The sequence below is a fragment of the Momordica charantia genome (assembly GCF_013281855.1).
Source record: "Momordica charantia cultivar OHB3-1 chromosome 1 unlocalized genomic scaffold, Mcharantia_2.0 BLBB01000001.1, whole genome shotgun sequence".
NCBI lineage: Eukaryota > Viridiplantae > Streptophyta > Magnoliopsida > Cucurbitales > Cucurbitaceae > Momordica > Momordica charantia.
In genome coordinates, this window is record NW_028275157.1 from 22,640,011 (window position 1) to 22,659,291 (window position 19,281).

The window sequence follows — 19,281 nt, forward strand, 5'->3', positions numbered from 1 at the left end:
ACCCAACCCAGCGAGCCGGGAGCAGATGAAAGTGAAAATGTCTGGGACGCGATCTTAAAACTGGCAGCCCCTTTTGCTGCTTGCTCTCGTTTCTCAACCCTTCAAAACCCTCAGGCGAACTCTCCAGTAACCCTCCGAAGCTTGCTGGTTCTTCCCACCCAAGCTTCTTCTCGCATTTTTGGTGCTCGGTTTCTGCAGATACGGTCTCAGCGTATTCGTTTTGCTGTTACATATCTTCTTGTATTGCAGTTTCAATTTTGAGAGTTAGCGCCAATGAGTGAGCCCTCCGAAGAGGCCCAGCACATCGAGAAGCTCTATGAGTTCGGCGAGCGTCTCAACGAGGCGGAGGACAAATCTCAGGTGTTGTGCTCATTCTCACTCCGCTTCTCCTTCTCTTTCTCCTCCTACAAGATTATTGAATGTGTGGGCTGAGTTTTGATTTTTGGTGTAACACTTTTGGCTTATTTCAGCATGTGAAAGACTATCAAGGGATAATAGATGCGGCGAAAACGAGTACCAAAGCCAAGCAATTGGCTGCTCAACTCATTCCCAGGTTCTTCAAGTTCTTTCCCAGCCTTTCTGGTCCTGCCATCGACGCCCATATTGATCTGATCGAAGAAGAAGAGCTGGCGGTTCGTATATTTCGGACTTCATAATCCATTGTACTAGCTGACAAACTTTCTAAAAGAATAAGTTATAGAAGGAAGGGAATCTAATAACTTGTAATTACTAAACTCTGCCTGGTTAATTGGTTAGTCGGTGTTTCTAGGGCAGTTCTTCGCTCTCATCACAATGAATTTTACTATAAATTTTTTAGCTAGTTTAATTTGGTGCTTTATCGATGTTGTGTTTGTAAGGTTTCTTTTATTTATATGAATATGCAGATACGAGTTCAGGCAATTCGAGGACTTCCTCTTTTCTGCAAAGACACGCCAGAAAATATTGGCAAAATTGTTGACATTCTCGTTCAAATTCTTGCATCTGGTATTATAGTTTGGTTCTAGAAGATGCTACACACCACATTAGTATTTTCTAATTGGTAACTGACTCTGGTAATATTTAATGCTTTAGAGGAATTTGTGGAGCGTGATGCCGTCCATAAAGCTCTTATGGCTCTCTTGAGGCAGGATGTTAAAGGTAGATTCTACATATTATGATATGATGTCCATTGTTTTTTTTAAGCGTACGTGAAGTTATATACAGTTTAAATTTTGAGCAACTAAACTTCTAGTTAGATTGATGGCATTAATTGTCAGTAGAACCATTGTGATTTTTCTTCTTCTGCTTAAAGATGGATTTTATAGTTTGAAACCAAAATAAAAGGTGGATTTAATGAGTTCCGCTGCATTTCTTTTCTTTTTGGATTGGGAACTTACAAAATTCCCTCATAATAAAAGTTTCATAATTATCATGATGAAGTACGTACTTTTCTTTTGTTCCATCAATTCATTTGCCTAACATTTCTATTAAAAAAAAATTGTTACAACATTTTAATAACAGCCTTATGGTTCCATTTTATGTATGTGGTGATGCAGCTTCACTGACAGCTTTGTTTAAGCACATTGGAAGTGTTGATGAACCAACTACTGATGAAGTCATTCGTGAGAAGGTGCTAAGCTTTATCAGAGATAAGGTGAGAAGGAGCACTGATAGACCCCATATTACCAAGGTTTATGTACTGTGGCTAGGAGCATGTAAGAAATAGAGGGAGTGCCTGCTGTTTTTGTGGGCCCTTTAGAATAATATTAGTTAGAGGGGCCTTTATATTCTGTTTGAGGGGCAGTGAGTTTTCCATGTTTTTGGTATCATTTTAGGCTGAGACTTGTTATTGAGTGCTTTGAGGGAGAGCGGGGACTCTAGAATCTTCCCTTGTTTCTGGTTATGTTATTTAGATAAAGTTGGCTTCTATCAGAGACATGAGCAGTGTCATTTGCAAATGATATTTGTTATTTATATGTAGAAGTGAGTGAATCTACGGTTTACATTTGTAGGTTTTTCCTATCAAAACTGAACTCTTGAAGCCTCAAGAGGAAATGGAAAGACACATAACAGACTTGATAAAAAAGGTAAAATTACTAAATGGTTATGTTTCAATCTATTTAAAGGTTATCCTCTTTGGCTATTAATCCATTCTGAGTTAAAAGAAACTCAGGTTTTATTTTATTAATCTACTAGAGGATGAGCAAGTAATGTTATTCAGCTTATTTCAGAGTTTAGAAGATGTGACTGGAGCTGAATTTAGAATGTTTATGGACTTCTTAAAAAGTTTGAGTATTTTTGGAGAAAAAGCCCCACCAGAGCGTCTGAAAGAACTTATTGGAATCATTGAAGGGCAAGCTGATTTAGATGCTCAGTTCAATGTGAGTATCTATTGCTTGTTAGAGCATTTTTACAGTTGCAAAAGAGGAATTTCTTGCTAAAATGAATGTACATAGGTTTATTTTCCTCTGAACTATTTCTTTGCAATTTCCATTCTGCACACTCTGTAATGAAATCCTTCTGGCTTCCGTGAGTGTCTAATGCATTGATTTGTTTTATTCATCTTATATTTAAAACTTTTGATGTCAATCCCTATTTATACTTGAAGTTCTTTTTACAGGATATATGATAGTACTTTTGTTTGCCATCCTATGCATAAACTTTCTGGCAGCAATTTTCATGTCGAGGATGTTGTGTCTAGACTATGACATACATTCTGCATGATGTCTAGTTTCAAATTGTTCAGGTTGACAGATTTACCGATTGACAGATTGGTTGCTTAGGTACCAAAGTAGAGGTGAAATAGCTTTAGTTCGAACCTTATACCTCTTTAGAAACTTGGAAAGTGTATGGTTTTCAAATTGATCAGTTCATTATCCAATAAAGTTTTTAATAGACCAGTTTTGCGTTAGAAAAAGCCTTATGAAGACATTGAGAATGTAGAAGTTTCACAACCATGAGATTAATGAGATGAATTGCATTTTAGAACTGAAGTGAGAAGCTAGTTCTATTTGAAATGCAGGAACAATGATTTTGTCTTGCACATGCTTTAGACACACTAGATTATTTGATGATATCTTTTTGATGAGTTAAAGTATTACCTTTGTGGCGGCTATCACGTTACTGAGTTAGTATCAGCATTAGTTTTTTTTTTTCTTTTTATAATTATTTTTAATGCTGGTGGTCAAACATTATTTTGCCCCATTCCTTTTTCATTTTTTTTATTTTTTTTCTATTAGTTACATTCCATCAAATGTCATTTCAATGCAGGTTGCAGATGCAGACCATATTGACAGGTTGATATCATGCCTTTTTATGGCTATCCCTTTTGTTGTGGTATGTACATTTGTTACCTTGTATGTATCTGAGTAAAAATATCATAATGTTTTCAAGACTGCTCACCGTTCTGGCTATCTACACAGAGGGGTGCGTCAAGTTGCAAGTTCCTCAGCTATCTTAACAAACATGTTATTCCAGTTTTTGAGAAGGTAATAGTAACACACATCTTAACAGTTATATTTTCTTGTAAGGTTTTTTCCTTGTCTTTCTAATTTTGGAATATGATTGTTTTAATTTGTCAATTACCCCATTTACAAATTTGTGTGTATAAAGTTAATTTGTCAATGACTTACGGGTTCAGCTGAAGGCTAAGTTAAGAACTTGATACTGCTTAGGGGACTTGAAGGTTTACCAAGATGAACTTGATACTACATAAATATATTATTTTCCAATTAATTAATGAATGTTTCTAAGAAAAATCTTGGTTCTCTGTATACTTATTTTGAAATTTTGAAAAACATATTTTAAAATGAGAAGTAGAACATTTATTTTCCTTGAAGATGTTATTTAAATTCAAGGGCTTCCTTCCTGTGCATAATAATTCTCCGCAATGCAATTGTATCTTAATCCTTATACTGAAGTTGGTGTCTAAAATTTGTGCTAATGCCCTATGCCTGAAATTCGATCTTATAGTTTTTTCTACATTCTGCTTCTCAGCTGCCTGAGGAACGCAAGCTGGATTTGCTTAAAGCCCTTGCAGAATTTTCACCATACACAACGCCTCAAGATTCACGGCAATTCCTCCCATCTGTTGTCCAGCTCTTGAAGGTGAATCCATACTCCCCTCTTTTTAAGATACTGATTATAGAGGAGATGTGGGTTTGTGTGAGGGAGAACTAGATATTGGTGTTTTGACTTTTGACAAACCACGGTTTTCTAGAGAAAGGCCTGTAAAGGGTGTTTCACTTTGAGAAGCGAGATGCCCTCACTGAGGGATGACCAAGGGGCCCCTCAGCGTTTTTCAATTCTTTTTAATTTTTTATAAATAATTAAAAACTATGTTCCAAAACCCTCGTTTCTCTAATCAAATGTTGTATAAAGCTATAATTTCTTAAATTTTTTATTATTTTAGTATTCAATTTCATAATACTATATCTTATCATATATATAAAAACTTGATATTTGCTATTATGCACTCCACAAAAGAAACCTCTTTTTGCGTTTCATGTGCTCTAAAAAGCACCACTAGATATAATGACTCGTGTATTGTTAGGAACCACTATTTTGGTAACTATTCTTTTACATTATTGATTATTGTGGCTACCTGGGACGAAGTTTGCAATCCTCTAGTCTTTTTAGAGGTCATCCTTTTTCATCCGTTATATCTTTTTTCTAATTATACTATTGATCTAGGAACATAAATGTATAAAATGTTGTAAGGGATATGGCAGTCTATCTGCACGAATTAGTTTTGTTTTTTGACTGGATTTTGGACTGCCTTTATAACTGTATGCTCTTTTCAGTTGGTTAAAAAGTCTCTTGTTTATTCTGCTTATAATCTATTGTTAAAAGCGCCGGAACTTTTCATTGACAGAAGTACATGCCTGGGAGAAAGACAGGAGAAGAGATGAACTTTACCTATGTTGAGTGCCTGTTATACACGTTTCATCATTTGGCTCACAAGGTTTGCTATTTTCTTTTGTAGTATAAATGAATTAGTAACCTTTGTCCTTGTAATAGTAAGCAAATTATTACGGCAGAATCTCATGTAAATCATTGGTGTGACATTCTTATGCTATTTTCTTGTCTAGGTCCCCAATGCCACAAATAGCTTATGTGGCTACAAGGTTGTTACTGGCCAGCCTTCAGATAGGTTGGGGGAGGACTTTTCCGATAATTACAAGGATTTTACGGAAAGGTATTTTTTTTTTTCCATTCTAGAAGTTTATGATTTTTGCTTATGTGTGTTTCCTTTTTAAAACAAAGAATTGAAGATTCACTATTTACCCTTTGCTTGGAGGAAAGATCACTGCAGTTATATTATTATTGGTCCAGAAACGAAATAAACTAGAGTTGTGTGTCTCTTCAATTTTTATTATTATTATTATTTCTATTTTTGTCGCCCACCACTTTCCTCTTCAAATAACCATCTCTTTTTCTCCATTAATGCAACTACTTTCTTCGTTCTGCAACGGACTCTCTTTATTCTCACTAGCCTCTCTTAGTAATGGGGTTGAGTGAGTTTCCGTTTTGTTCTTTCCTTTAATTTATTTGAGTAGGATCTGTTGGATTTTTAACTAGATACGAAGAGATGGTTATTTAACAACAAAAAGTGCTTAGCTCATAAAAAGAATACATATTTTTTTAATGCCCAATAACCATTTTATTTTTCATTTTTAATGTTGTCATTAAGTGAGGACTTAATTGAAATATTTTGATGTCTTAAAAGATAAAATTTAAACTTTTAAAAACATTAGGAATGAGAACAGAAAAATGATGTATACTTCTAAAAACATTCTGTTGTGGTTTTTCAGTTTATAAATTATTTTATGAAGACAATTATGAGATACTTAATTATATTGAAAAATCTATTCAATTTCTTTGATGAGCTTTTCATATAAGTTTGAGTTGGTTGATAGAAAACAAGGCTATACAAACTGAGGTAGGTTTAGTTCATTCCCAAGAACATCCAAGCACAGATTAAACGAATACAGGCTAAATAATGTATCTCATAATTGTTCAGAAGCCAAATATGTTTCTAAGGCTGGTGGCTTCTAATGTATATGGGGGTGATAAGTGCCGGTCATTTATGTTATTAGAAACGAATTGTTCGAAATGATTTAGTTTGTTGTATGACCAGTGCACCTTTCCGTGGATTTGATGAGTGCGATGATTCAAAATTCTTCTTTGATAATGTTATATTTAATACTGCAGGTTAACTAATATCGAGGAGTTAACTAGAGCTACCATAAAGAAATTAACACAAGGGATGGATGAGCACAACAAGGCAATGGCAGCAGCCAAGTCCGATGAAGCAAAAAGTAACATTGTGAGTGCTCCTCTCATTAGGCGTAGGCCCATGGTCTTTCACTAGCTTTACCATAAGCATATGATCATTGTTCGTTTTTTGTCTTTGTAGAAAACCCAACAGCAAAATGCAAAAACTGGCTTAAGGACCTGCAATAATATTTTAGCGATGGCAAAGGTGAAGGCAGCGTACTTTCTACATTGCAACTTAGTTGTATTTTTTATATTGGATCCATCTAAACTTATCGATCTCTGTTTATAATTTTTCAGCCCTTGCATGCAAAGGCACCCTCATTCATTGGGGATAACAGCATCAACCTATCATGGAAGGAAGTAGCAAAAACTCCCGTTTCCTCTACCACTTCTGCAACAGGGTAGGTTAACTAGTCATTCTTTCCCTTTGGTTAATTGTTTCTCTACTTTCTCTAGATTATCAGTTCCATTATTAGCTTTCTTTCCATTTTGCGGTGAATATATCTAACTATTTGGTTCTTTGATGATCAGCTTCCTCTTTTTGTTTTATTTTCAACGTTTCGTTATAGCTCTCTGCAATTAGTAACATGCAATTCTGTGGGCAGGGGGAAACGGCCTGCTATTGCAGCTAATGGATCGAACAACATACCATTGAAGAAAGGTCGTGGAGCTGGTGGTTTACAAAATCAGCTTGTTAATAGGGCATTGGAAGGGTTATCTTATGGCGGTCGAGGAGGCATGAGGGGTGGCCGAGGGAGAGGTTGGGGTGCACGTGGAAGAGGAAGAGGTTACCGTTGAAGTTTTGTGTGCAGCTAAAGAGATGGAAAACACCAGGAGATTAATGTTGAGAAGGAATTGATAGGAGGCATGACTGAAATTGAGTTCATCTGCTGAAGTTTTGATATTGAGTTTATATGCTCTGATGAGTTTGCAGATTCATATGGTGTAAAATGCTAACGATTGGAGTTGGAGAAAGATTTGTAAAAGAATATTATTAGATTGGTTTCAGGGTATTGGTCTTTCCTTCCTGATTTAGTGACAGAAACTGAAAGAGCGAGATGAGTAATTATAGACACTCATAAAAGTGGATGCTACTACTACTATTTGCTGACTTTGAATGTATTTTAATGACACTCAGACTTTAACATTAGGACGATTATGCTTAAATTCAATATATTTTTTCCCTATGGTTTAACGCCCCCATCAAACCCTCTTCCCATTTTCATTGTTTTTTGTTTTTTTTACTTTTTACTTTTCTCTGGTTAAGGACTCGTGGAAAATTGAGGTGTCTGCTTCTGACGTTTTAAAGTTCTTTTACCAAATAAAGCAGTACAAACCCAAAGTCTACGACCACGTTCCATTAAAAGTGAAAAGTAATTTTTTTGAGCAAGATCATTTGGTAGCTTTTTTATAGTTTTGTTTCTCATATTTAAAAAAAAAAAGATCTTTTTCAAAAAAAAAAAAAAAAAATTCTAAATCTGTGTACGGATTTTGAAAATATCAGATCTTTTCTTCTCGTGGCAAAAGAAGCTCATTTATTTCTAAAAAAAAAAAGCTCATTTGTTAGATAGCATTCGAAAAAACCAACCTAAATTGACTAAATTTTTTTAATAGCTTTAAAATGTCCATTAGCGGACTATATAGGTAGTTTAGTAGTTTTTTTATATTTGGTAAACACATCTAAATAGGCTCAAAAAAAATTTAAAAATGTTACCCAATTTGCAAAGTCCTAATCTTGTTGCTATATTTGTAAATATGACAATATTGTCGTCCATTACAATTTTTCTTTTTCTACTTTTTCTTTTATAATGTCAAAGAAATTAATTTTTACTCGGATTGCAGAGAAGCTATTAAAAATTTTGAATATTTATTTTCAAAAGTTAATTTCTAGATGAAACTTTTAGTTTTTGAAATGAGAAATTTTAGAGAATGGAAAAAAAAAATAGCATCCAAAACACATTTTGATTTCTTTTTTGGACAAAGAAACAAAAGATAGAACACTAAAAATGAAATACAATTAAATAATGTAAGTAACCAATATGAATGAATTATGTTTGCGAAATCTTTTTTTTTTTCAATATGATTCGATGAATAAGAACAAAAAAAAAAATATTATCACTATGTTCAACTACCACTATTTGATTTGTTATATTATTTAAGGAGTCTTGTATTATTTTCAACCCTTAATGATATAATTTGTCTAAAAAAACTATTAATGATATGATATAATTGAACATTAAAATGAAATTCCTTCATATTACAATGAAAATTCACTTACTTCTTATTGTTTCATGTCAATTTTTTCTCCTTAATCTGGTTGTTGTTCATGGATGAACTCAACAAACAAACAAAAGAGAAAAAATACCAACCACACTAAAGACACGAAGTAAAACAAGTCAGATTAATATTAAAAATCTCGATTCAAATATTCAGCAGGTGAAATATATATTCGTATATAAGTCAGTTTGACCAAACTCCCAATAAAATAATCAAATTCGTATTAATGGGTTCACAAACTGACTTTAATAATATTCATAGCAAACTCCTTTCATATCTACCAGAAATGTAAAATATTCAGAGATAAGAAATTATTTATTCATCATCTACCTAAAATCCTACACGGCTTTGAAAAATCTTCGACCTCGAGATTAAAATCAACAACTTCCTCTAGAACTTTGATTTGGATTTCAGCACAATTTTTGTTGGTGCAACAAACACGTGTAGAAGTTTAGAGATTCAAATTTACTATCTCTTGTTGGAAAAGATGTTTAGACCAGTTAAATTTATGGTATTAAATTTGTGTCAACATGTTTGACATACATTTTCATGTGTCTATGGATTCAACATCTAATATCGACATAAGAGATAAATCTACATCTAGTAAAAATAGTAAAAATATATATGAAGGGATGCTAACAGAGAAATAATTTGAAACTTGCACAAATATATTTATAATAAAAGTATATAAAGAATAAGGTAGATTCATCAAAACAGAGAGGCAAACTCCAAGCAAAATCCTCAGTTATTAGTTATTACTTATTAGAAGAAATATTTGAAAAATACCCAAAAACAAAGCCAATGATGATTTAATTTAATAAATTATCTGTACATCCAGCGGGAAGCTGTATTCTAGAAAATTTAAAGCGTATTTTTTGTTTATAGAAAAATTAAAATTGAAATCATTGCCTCTCTAAATCTGCAGCGCGAACCGATCCTTCTCCGCAACTGTGAACTCTGAATGATCTCTCTCTACTGATTATTCTTCTGAAGGAGCTCAGCCTGGATCCGGATTGCTCCTCCGTCAACGGCGGAGCCGTCGGCTGAACTGCCTGAGACCGCTCTCTGCTCATCGTCCTTCGGAAGGAGCTAAACCTAGAGCTCGACTGCTCCTCCGTCAACGGCGGAGCCGTCGGTAATTCGCCGTGATCCGGCGGCTGAAGTGCGGGCTCCGCCGCCGCCCGGCAGATCGGGCAGGTTGTGTTGGAGAAGAGCCACATATCGATGCACTCCACATGGAAGATGTGCTTGCAATTGGGGAGAATCCTGACGGTTGATTTCTCTTCGATGTTGCTCAGACAAATCGAACACTCAACGATTTCGCCGCGATGATCGGATTGCTTGTGGATTGATTCCGGCAGGATCCTGGCGATTACGAGCGGGTCGAGGCCGGCCTTAGGCGGCGGCGGCGCCGTGTGATTTTCGCGATCGGCTCGGGTAATCTGCTGAGCCGTTTCGAGACTGATCAATCTTGATTCTCTGCGGCGTCTGTGGCGATATCTGAGATACAAATGGAGGAAGAGGATGATGAGAACCGCCGCGAATAGACTGAAAATTGCAGAGACCATGATCTTGTGGCGGTTTCCGAATTTCCGAAAATGATGATCTTCGTCGTCGTCGGAACCCATGATTGAACTGAATCTCAATCAATGAAGAGCGGTACCGGTGGGAGGTGGGAGCGTTTAAGTTTGATTTTATGGCATCCAAATTATAAATATATATGTTAGAACTTTAGAAACAGGGAAATTCATTATATTTATTTATTTGGAAAAATATGACTCAATAGTCGTTTTAAATATTGACATATTACCTTTGCAAAAAAAAAAAGTAATAATAATATATAAATCAATCTGATAAAATTTTATTTTGACTCGTAGTCTTGTTTTTTTTTTTCTTTAACTTATATAAATAATTTGTTTTGCTACCCAACTTATAAATATTTTTTCGAAATTTATATGAAACTATTTTACGTTAACGTCAATTCGTCAATGATTTAATAAGAGTTCAAATATTTTTTTTTCTTATTACAATAAATATAGGGTCTATATTTGAATCTATATCAAGCCAGAGTTCATGTGTGGAATTTAAATATGTTTTGAAATTCAACACTTAACCTTTAACCTATTACATGTGAACTTTAAATATTTGTATCTTTTTAGATACATTTATTGATTAGCCTACTTATTGTTAGGTTTCTAATAAATAATTTAGACAAAACAAGTAAGAATGACTAAAATAAATTTTTTATATACAAAGTTTAAATATTAAAATTAAGTATTTAAAAGTTTAGAGATTAAATAACATTAAAATAGGGTTTAAATTATATATAAAAAAATACTCTCAAATTATTTTTTAAAGGGGATTTGTAACGGGTAGCATATAAGTTTTTTATATTTAACCAAATAGCATGTCTTTTTTATATTTTCAGATATAGCATTTTTTTGAAAATCCTAATTTTAAAATTTTTAGTATTCCCAAATTACCCTTTTCAGTTATCGCTTCGTTATTATATATCAAACATATATCACATATATATCAGAAGTATATCTGTCAATCATAGTTATATCATAAGTAAATCAATAATATATCAGAAGTCAATCAATTTTATGTCACCTATAGTAGTAGATATCATAGTTATATAAAAAGTAAATCAATTCCATATCATATGTATATCAAACATATATCACATATATATCAGGAGTATATCTGTCAATTATTAGTATATCAGAAGTCAATCAGAAGTAATTTATTGTTGGTTCGGGCCTGTAGTATATTTGTAATTTAGAACGTGGGCCTCCATTTTTTTACCAAAAAAATGCTATATTTGAAAAACTCAAACCTTGTTGCTATTTTACTTATTTTCCTAACTTTTTTTGCCATATCTACTTTTTAAAAGATGTACTAGATTTGTTGAGGGGTGGCAAACGTCCTAGCGATACTATTGAAGAGTTGGACCAAAAATATTGAAGTGAGAAAATTTTAGGTTATTGGTAATGAATGATCCAAAATTCGTTTTCATGAAAAATCATTAAATTTATTTTTTTCATATCTCCCTTAAATGACATTAACGTTTTTTCATGAAAATCAATTAAAAATTCAACCAATATTGATGTGAGGTTTGACAATATCCAAGTGAGATGGTTTAGAAAAAAGGTAAAGAGGGGAAAAAAAAGAACAGATTTGGCACAAAATTATATAGAAAATGCATCCTTGAGGTAATTGGCAAAACTTTTTTTTTTTTTTTTAAATTTAATCAAGACATCAAATTATGAATTTTATAATTATTTACAATTTTATGCGGTTATTTTGTGGGTTAACATTGTGACAAGAAGCCGAAGTGTCGTGACCATGGATCTAAGTGGTAGTCTCCTGTGTTGAGAAATAGGTTGTTATTTTGTGAAAGGAAAAGATCATGTATTAGTTTCAAAAAAAAAAATCTTTATTTTTTCAAAGGAAAAAAAAATGATCTTTCAAATTATAGAGAGGTTACGTTTAAAGAAGGTCGACTACCATACCGATACTTAAAAAGTGTGTTGGATAATTATTTTGTTTTTAATTCATATTTTTTTTTAGATATTTTCTATATTTTGTTATCTACTACTTAAAAAGACGTTTCTTAAACTATAAACCAAATTTAAAAACTCATAAAAATAGTTTTAAAATTTGATTTTTTGTTTTTGAAATTTGAATGGTTTTAATAGAAAAGTAAAAAAACATAATGAAAAAATGATTAAAAAACACATAATCTTCAAAAATTAGAAATTATAAAAGAAAATAGTTATCCAAGGTGGTCTAAGGTATCTCTACTTATTCAATAGGTTATGGATTCAAATCTTTTTCCTACATTTTTTTTATATGTTATATTCTTAAAAAAAAATACCTTAATAGAAATTTAAGTACACCATATGATTTTTACCATTTACCTCAAGAGCATAGTCATAAATTTTCTAAAGGAGGTAAAATTTTATGATCTAATTTTTTATGTATATAATCTTTTAATTTTAAAAATTTAGGAGAGACAACCTAGAAAAATACCGTAAAATCTTTAATATTTTAGATATACTTTTTATATCACAATAAAGTGTGAGGTAACAATTGTCTCATCCTTTCTCCTTCGTTCTGCCTTAAATTTGTTCAGATTTTATCTAAAATGTATTATACTAAGAAAAACAATTAAAATATTTACCAGTTTGAATTAATATGGGATAACTTTCGAATCACTAAAATAGAATGAAAACCCCACATGATGAATATTCTTAAAATAATTGAAAATATATCAACCGTTTAATTGTAAAAATTGAATTTATTTCAGATTTGAGAGGCGGAAAGTAGTTTTCATATTAGCGACAGGTTGGAAAATTGAGCTAAACTTTCTTCAGTTTGACTTTACAATAAGAAATTGCAAAGTATTGAAAGTTACCTTGATATTTTTCTTCTCAAAAGATTTTATTGAATAAAAAATATTAATTGATGGCATATTTTGTAAAAAATAACTTGGCTCCTGTCGTATATCACAAAAGTACTGTTAGCATAATTATTATTATTAGTTAGTGAGGCTATATTAATCTTTTCATATTTTCTCAGGAAAAAAAAACTTTTCATATGTTTTAGATTTTAGCTTATATAATTATACATCATATTGTATATTTCATTGTTCGTTCCTTTTGTTAAGAAAACAATTTCTAGTTCCCTCATTTTCTCTACACTTTTTCATGATGTTCGAGACTCCATCCTTGTAGAATTCATTTGATTCGTTTAATAATTGTTAATTCTATCAACAACTCTCGTGGATCGAACTTTTTAAAAATATAGGGACTAAAATAGAGTTTTAAAAGTACATAGAATAAGATGGAGAAGAGTTGAAAGTACGTACTAAAATAGATGTTTAAAGTATAAAAATCAAAATAAACGAAAGTTAAGACCAAAATAATATTCAAACCTAATAAATATTTTTTTTTTTTTAGTTTTTCGAATCTTCACCCCACATGATTTATGTACTTTCACCATTTTGATCTTTATATGCCTCCAAATGTCTATTTTACTTCATAAATTTAAACTTTTGTTTATTTTAGTTTATACTTTCAAAACATCATTTTAGTTCTTATACTTTTAAAAGATGAACATTTTATTTCTACGGCTGGATATCCACTTTGTCATAAGTTTTGAAAAATGGTTCCATATTGCTGAATATTTTCAAATTGCTACACATGAATGGAAATGAGTTCCAAATCCGTACTCGAACCAAGATGCTCTAACAATGCTTCCTAAGAGCAGCGCTTCTAACAACTTTACCTATTATTATTGAATTGTGGGGATGGAAAGAATAGAATCAATTTTTAATTTAATGTAATATTTTCTATAAAATAGTGGAGGGGATAAACAATTATTTTATCTTTAAATTTGAGCTTCCACATTTTATTTTCATTTCATTTATAAATTTTTATTGCCATATATTGCCATACCCTTCCCTAGCTAGACTATATTGCCTGATTAGAATAATCAAGTGCATTGACTAATTCTTATCACTAATTTTATTATTAAAAAATATTTAGTTTTCAAAAATTAAATATATACAAATATTACTGAATGAACTCTGAATTTCAAGAAAGGATATTGTTACAAAAATATAAAGAGTTGGCCTTTTCTTTTTAATAAAACTCATGATAGACACTTTTTCCCTTTAATTTGGCCATTTTAAAAAACCATAAATTGCCGTTTTCAATTGCTATCTTTCTTTTTCATTTTCTTTAAAACAAAATGACCAGACAAGTTAAATGTTGACTTTTAAACATCGTTGGAAAGTGGGAACTATAATAAGTGAGAAAACAAGAAATACCCAAAAAAAAAAAAAAAAAAGAACACAAGACTTGACTGGTGACAAAGAGTTTTGTCTCATATGTGAGTGCTATTTTTTTTTTTCTTTTTGATTGTAATGTAACTGAATTCTTACCTTTTTTTTTAAAATTTTATTTGACAGTAAAATTTTTCTTACCTGAGAAAGAAATAAACACAAAATAAACCATTAATAATTTTTAAGTGATGTTTTTATTACTAAGATGTGAGGTGAAGTACTACTTGACTGAAATATTTAGAAAAAAATATATTTGAACATATACTTTCTTTTAAAAATGAGGGAGAATAAACATAATAATAAGTTAGAATATAATACCGCAAAAAATTACTAAAAACCTTTCGTGGTCTAAAAATTTGTTCATCGTTTTTTTTAGGTTACAAATTATGGGTATGAAAATTTGAATTTCATTAAAGCACAACTTTAACTGTTCAGATATATATTTTGGATGGATTTCAATCTTGGCCCATTTTGAACTTCTAATTTAAGGAAAAAAAAATAGATTTACCAATTAAATTTCGTCACTTGATTTCAAATGTCGTGCTCGGAGAGGGGAAGGAAAAGAAAACGTCTACGTTCATTTATTGTTTAGGGAAATTTCAAAAATGTCATTTTTTTGGATTTCACAAATGTCATTGACTGCTCAAAGGGAAAAGAAAAAGAAGAGGAATGAAGATAAAGATGACGACCGACAAGATTTGCGTAATGTACAGATATCGCAACCTTGTGGCCCTGAAATATCAATTTTGTTACGTTCTGCTTAGTTCAATAATTCAATTGTTCAATATCGACAAATTATACCTGAAATTTACGCTCTTTCTTCTCTCTGTTCAACCTTTTTCCTCCCCCGAGAGAGATGGAACCCGACCCATTTCTTTTTTCGATCGAAGAGTTTGTTCCCATGTCGCTGTAGAGAAACCCACCAACCCTTTAATTGAGCACCGTAGGATCTTCTTTCTGATGAGCTGTTGCGTTGGTTGAGCCTCTGATTGAGGGCGGGAAGAGTATTTTAAGTGTTTTTTCTTTGGTCGTGTTTTTTAAAACTATTTTTGTTGGGAGTTTTTGAAAGAAAAAAAGGCTGGTGATGGGCCATGGCCAATCCACATTGCAACAACCACTTTTATTCCCTCGGCTTTGCCTTCATCTTTACTACTACGACTTCAGAAAGCTGGAACAGTTGTCTACTCCGTTCTCTTTCAAAATCGTAGTGGATATGCATTAGAAGTTCACAACAGTTTCTTCCTTGATTCCTTCTGGAGCTTTTTCTCTGGTATTTCATCATCTTCACTTGCATTTTTTTTCGTCTACTTTTTCCATTTAGTTGTTCCCCCATTTATGTGTTCACATTTGTGATATGGGATTTTGAATTTGGTAAGAATTGGTAGATCTGGAACATTTAGAAGCTTATTAATGCTCAATTTTCATAGGTCGTAGAGCTTATTGTTTTGTTTTACTATATTGACTGTGTTCTGTGATTATTTTAAGGGATTTTCCAGCTCTTCCTTGGTAATGACTGTCATATTGGAAGTTATACGGTCCTCGCTGATTCTTGTAACGACTTTTTAAGTTCAATCAATTTTTGGGACTACCCCTTTGTTAATTCAGAGAAAACAGCATTGTTTTATGTTAGTTTTCAATGAAATGGCGTGATCGTGAGCCACTGTTTCAAAAACTAGTGGCTAAGATCTGAAATTGGTGATTTTGAAATGCGTCGTGTTTATGATAGGCTGACGGTCATTTGGAATTGGTACCTTCTTGGTTTCTATTCTGTTTAGTTTGTTTCAAGTTCAAATTCAATGTTTTCTTACGGACCTGCATTGGAATTTGCTAGTGTGTTGCATGGGTGCCAGTAGTTCTAGGGTCAAATAAGAAAAACTTGGGGGGGGGTTGCTTACTATGGAACTATTGTTGAAGTGGACAAGTCTTAATGAATACCTGCTTAGCAATGATATTAATGATGTTTGACCGACATGAAATTGATTATAGTTTATATTTGATACAGGCACTTTATTATTGAAAATGGGCTCTGGAGATTGGTTTAAGACGGTAATTCGCTTGAAGAAAGTAAAAACCAGCAGTTCAAAACAAGTTAAGGTATCATAATGCAATTTCTTTGGCTTAAACTGTGTCTACTTTAATTCGCTTTTTTTTATTTTTTTTATTTTTATAAACTATGATCCTTGTCTCTTCAGCAAGGAAAATAGGGGAAATAAAATGGCCAAGTTTCAAATGTCTCTCCATTAGTTCTTATTACCTCATTCTCATGTATATTGTACATGTCTATTACCTGGAAGAAGAATACTTGGTTAAGTAGAACACTGTTCTTATTAGAAGATGATAACTTTCCTTGCATAAAAGAAAATTGAGATTTATGATTTAGTTTTAAAGTCTAGCAGTTTCGAGTACATTTGCTGCTGCTTAAGAATTTTCAGAATTGCTGGAATTACTCAAGAAAGTTGGTCTTGCTTATTGATTACATGGTATCAATTAAGGTTGTTTCCTTTGGTTGAATAGAGTGCTGTTAAATAGTCATTCAAGCTGATTTTCCCTTTCCATAGGAGGTCTTCGTATGCTGCTAGGAAACTAACTGGATATTTACAAATCGATGTTCATATACTTCTGTCTTATTAGTTTTCTGCTTTGATATAGAAATCATCATCTGCAGAGAAATCAAATAATCTGCAAAAAGATTCCTCGAGGTTTAAAAATGGCGGTACTAATGGGAATCGTAAGTCTCTTCGTTTGCCAATTGAAGATGTAGCTGCAGTTCGGATTCAGACAGCATATCGAGCATATTGTGTGAGTTACCATTTATCATGCCCTTCTTCCCCTCTAAAATGTATAGTAGATGGGTTTGTTAATAAGACATGCTCCTACTGTTTCTTTCCCATTTGCTTTTTATACATGTTTTATCATTAGTTTCATAACCAGGATTGATGGGACAGCATATTCTCTGTGATAAAGAACCATAGTACCTATTCTTTGTGATAAATAAGCATAGTAGACAGTGTTTTATTTTCTTCACATAACTGTTTTTGCTGCTATATTTTCACCTATTACAGGCTAGGAAAAATTTACGTCGACTGAAAGGAACTGTGAGACTGCAGAATCTGACTCAAGGCTATTCTGTTAGAAAGCATGCTACATCTACATTAGACTATCTTCATTCATGGAGCAATATACAGGCTCAAGTTAGGGCCCGTCGACTTTATATGGTGACAGAAGGACGACAAAGACAAAAGAGATTAGAGAATCAACGAAAACTTGAGGCTAAGCTTCATGATATAGAGGTCAGTCCACTGCTTCTCGTATGTGCTCTAAGTTATCCTCACATCTACTTCGTTTTACTTTTATTTATACAATTGTTATTTTCTATTTTGTTCGTGATACTTATCTGCGACTATCCATACAACTGTCGCTTTTCTTGATTTATCAAATATCTTTTGAACTTCAATTTGCTGTAGTTATGTTAAATCTAGAAGCCTCCAAAGATTTTGACAGAGAATTTTCAGATTCCTTCTTAATGGGAAAAAGAAAAAAAGGATAGTGTCTGTAAATTGCAAGCGATTTATTTATAGTCTAGAAATTTGTTTAATGTTAGATCAATTATGCTTGTTTTTATCTGTTTATGATGGCTCTGTAGTGTTGTTATTGGTGGGTTTTGATGTAATCTAGCTTTGTTGTGAAGTTTCATTGTTATACAAGGCTTACTGTCCCAAACATCTGATTCCTGAGGTCTATCAAGTTTGATAATTCATAAAATATTCAGAAGCTTAGCCAATATATCAGTTGTTAAGCGTTGAATGTTACATTTTTTTTCATTTTCCTTTACAGAGATTAAATGATTATTGGCATATATGACCATCCTGTTAAGCAGTAGTTTGAATGGATTGCAGGTGGAGTGGTGTGGCGGTGCAGAAACCATGGAGGAGATTCTTTCAAGGATACACGAGAGAGAAGAAGCAGCTGTTAAGCGTGAGCGTGCTATGGCATATGCATTCTCACATCAGGTATGTACTCACTGAAAATGTTATATTTTATACATCACGGCTCTCAATCTCCATTTATGAGAATGGACTGAAAATCATTACCCAAAACCCATGAAATTTTCAGTGGAGGGCAAATTCCAGTGAGATCTATGGGTTGGGCAAAGATGAACTTGGTAAAACAGATTGGGGTTGGAGCTGGAAAGAACGATGGATAGCTGCTCGTCCATGGGAAAGCCGTGTACCGTCTCAGTTAGTTAGTCCAAAGAAGTCGACAATTAGGCAGTCGAGCAAAGTCGGTAAGAAGATAAACTCACCATCTCCGAGAGCACGAGTTTTGGTTAAACCTCCTTCCCCGAATGGGAAATCAACTCCAAAGGCTCGGAGGTTGTCTTATCCAGCTGCCGAGAAAACCGAGAAATCAGCTACAGAAGAAAAAGGCAATAAAGGTGGTGAAGGGAACACAAAGAAGAAAGAAGAAACAGTGTCATAATCGACGCCATTTGTAGACTGCAAATTGTGTTCATATTTTTATCAAGGAAAAAAACATAAAGATGAAGAAGCCATTTGTTTTCTGTATGTCATTTCTGAAGATGTTCATTCATGGAGTGGTGTGAGGTAATGTATTTTTGGCATGCAGACTGACCCCATGTCATATTATTTTCTTACATTTCCTTCCCTTTTTTCCTGCTTTGTATATTTGAAAGAAGAAGAAAGACAGTATTACATAAATTATAATGTATACGAACAGTGTTCATGATTTTGAAATTATTTGGTAGCTTGATATTGTTATGTAACCTCCACTTCTGGGTGGATCTATGATTTTGCTGAAATAGCATAAACGACTTCGAAATACTACTTTATTTTCCTATACCTAAACAACCAAAATAAAGAACAAAAAAGAAACCT

At 32.8% G+C, this 19,281-nt stretch overlaps 3 protein-coding genes across 3 annotated transcripts; 2 read left to right on the plus strand and 1 right to left on the minus strand.

The window, feature by feature from the left end:
* Positions 1 to 9: 9 nt before the first annotated feature.
* On the plus strand, positions 10 to 7,445 carry LOC111012404 (Apoptosis inhibitory protein 5 (API5)). The gene is made up of 16 exons (XM_022286548.2): positions 10 to 360; positions 471 to 632; positions 885 to 984; positions 1,072 to 1,137; positions 1,536 to 1,633; positions 1,992 to 2,066; positions 2,211 to 2,360; positions 3,250 to 3,315; positions 3,402 to 3,467; positions 3,976 to 4,086; positions 4,853 to 4,942; positions 5,070 to 5,176; positions 6,193 to 6,307; positions 6,398 to 6,463; positions 6,556 to 6,659; positions 6,864 to 7,445. Exons 1-16 carry the CDS (start codon positions 274 to 276, stop codon positions 7,054 to 7,056), a joined length of 1,656 nt encoding a protein of 551 aa, XP_022142240.1. The 5' UTR covers positions 10 to 273; the 3' UTR covers positions 7,057 to 7,445.
* A 1,873-nt stretch (positions 7,446 to 9,318) lies between these two features.
* On the minus strand, positions 9,319 to 10,258 carry LOC148213456 (RING-H2 finger protein ATL2-like). The gene has a single exon (XM_088118983.1). It carries the CDS (start codon positions 10,161 to 10,163, stop codon positions 9,438 to 9,440), a length of 726 nt encoding a protein of 241 aa, XP_087975109.1. The 5' UTR covers positions 10,164 to 10,258; the 3' UTR covers positions 9,319 to 9,437.
* A 4,911-nt stretch (positions 10,259 to 15,169) lies between these two features.
* On the plus strand, positions 15,170 to 19,143 carry IQD9 (IQ-domain 9). The gene is made up of 6 exons (XM_022286331.2): positions 15,170 to 15,656; positions 16,389 to 16,480; positions 17,036 to 17,185; positions 17,449 to 17,676; positions 18,283 to 18,396; positions 18,500 to 19,143. Exons 2-6 carry the CDS (start codon positions 16,406 to 16,408, stop codon positions 18,863 to 18,865), a joined length of 933 nt encoding a protein of 310 aa, XP_022142023.1. The 5' UTR covers positions 15,170 to 15,656; positions 16,389 to 16,405; the 3' UTR covers positions 18,866 to 19,143.
* The last annotated feature ends 138 nt before the right edge of the window (positions 19,144 to 19,281 follow it).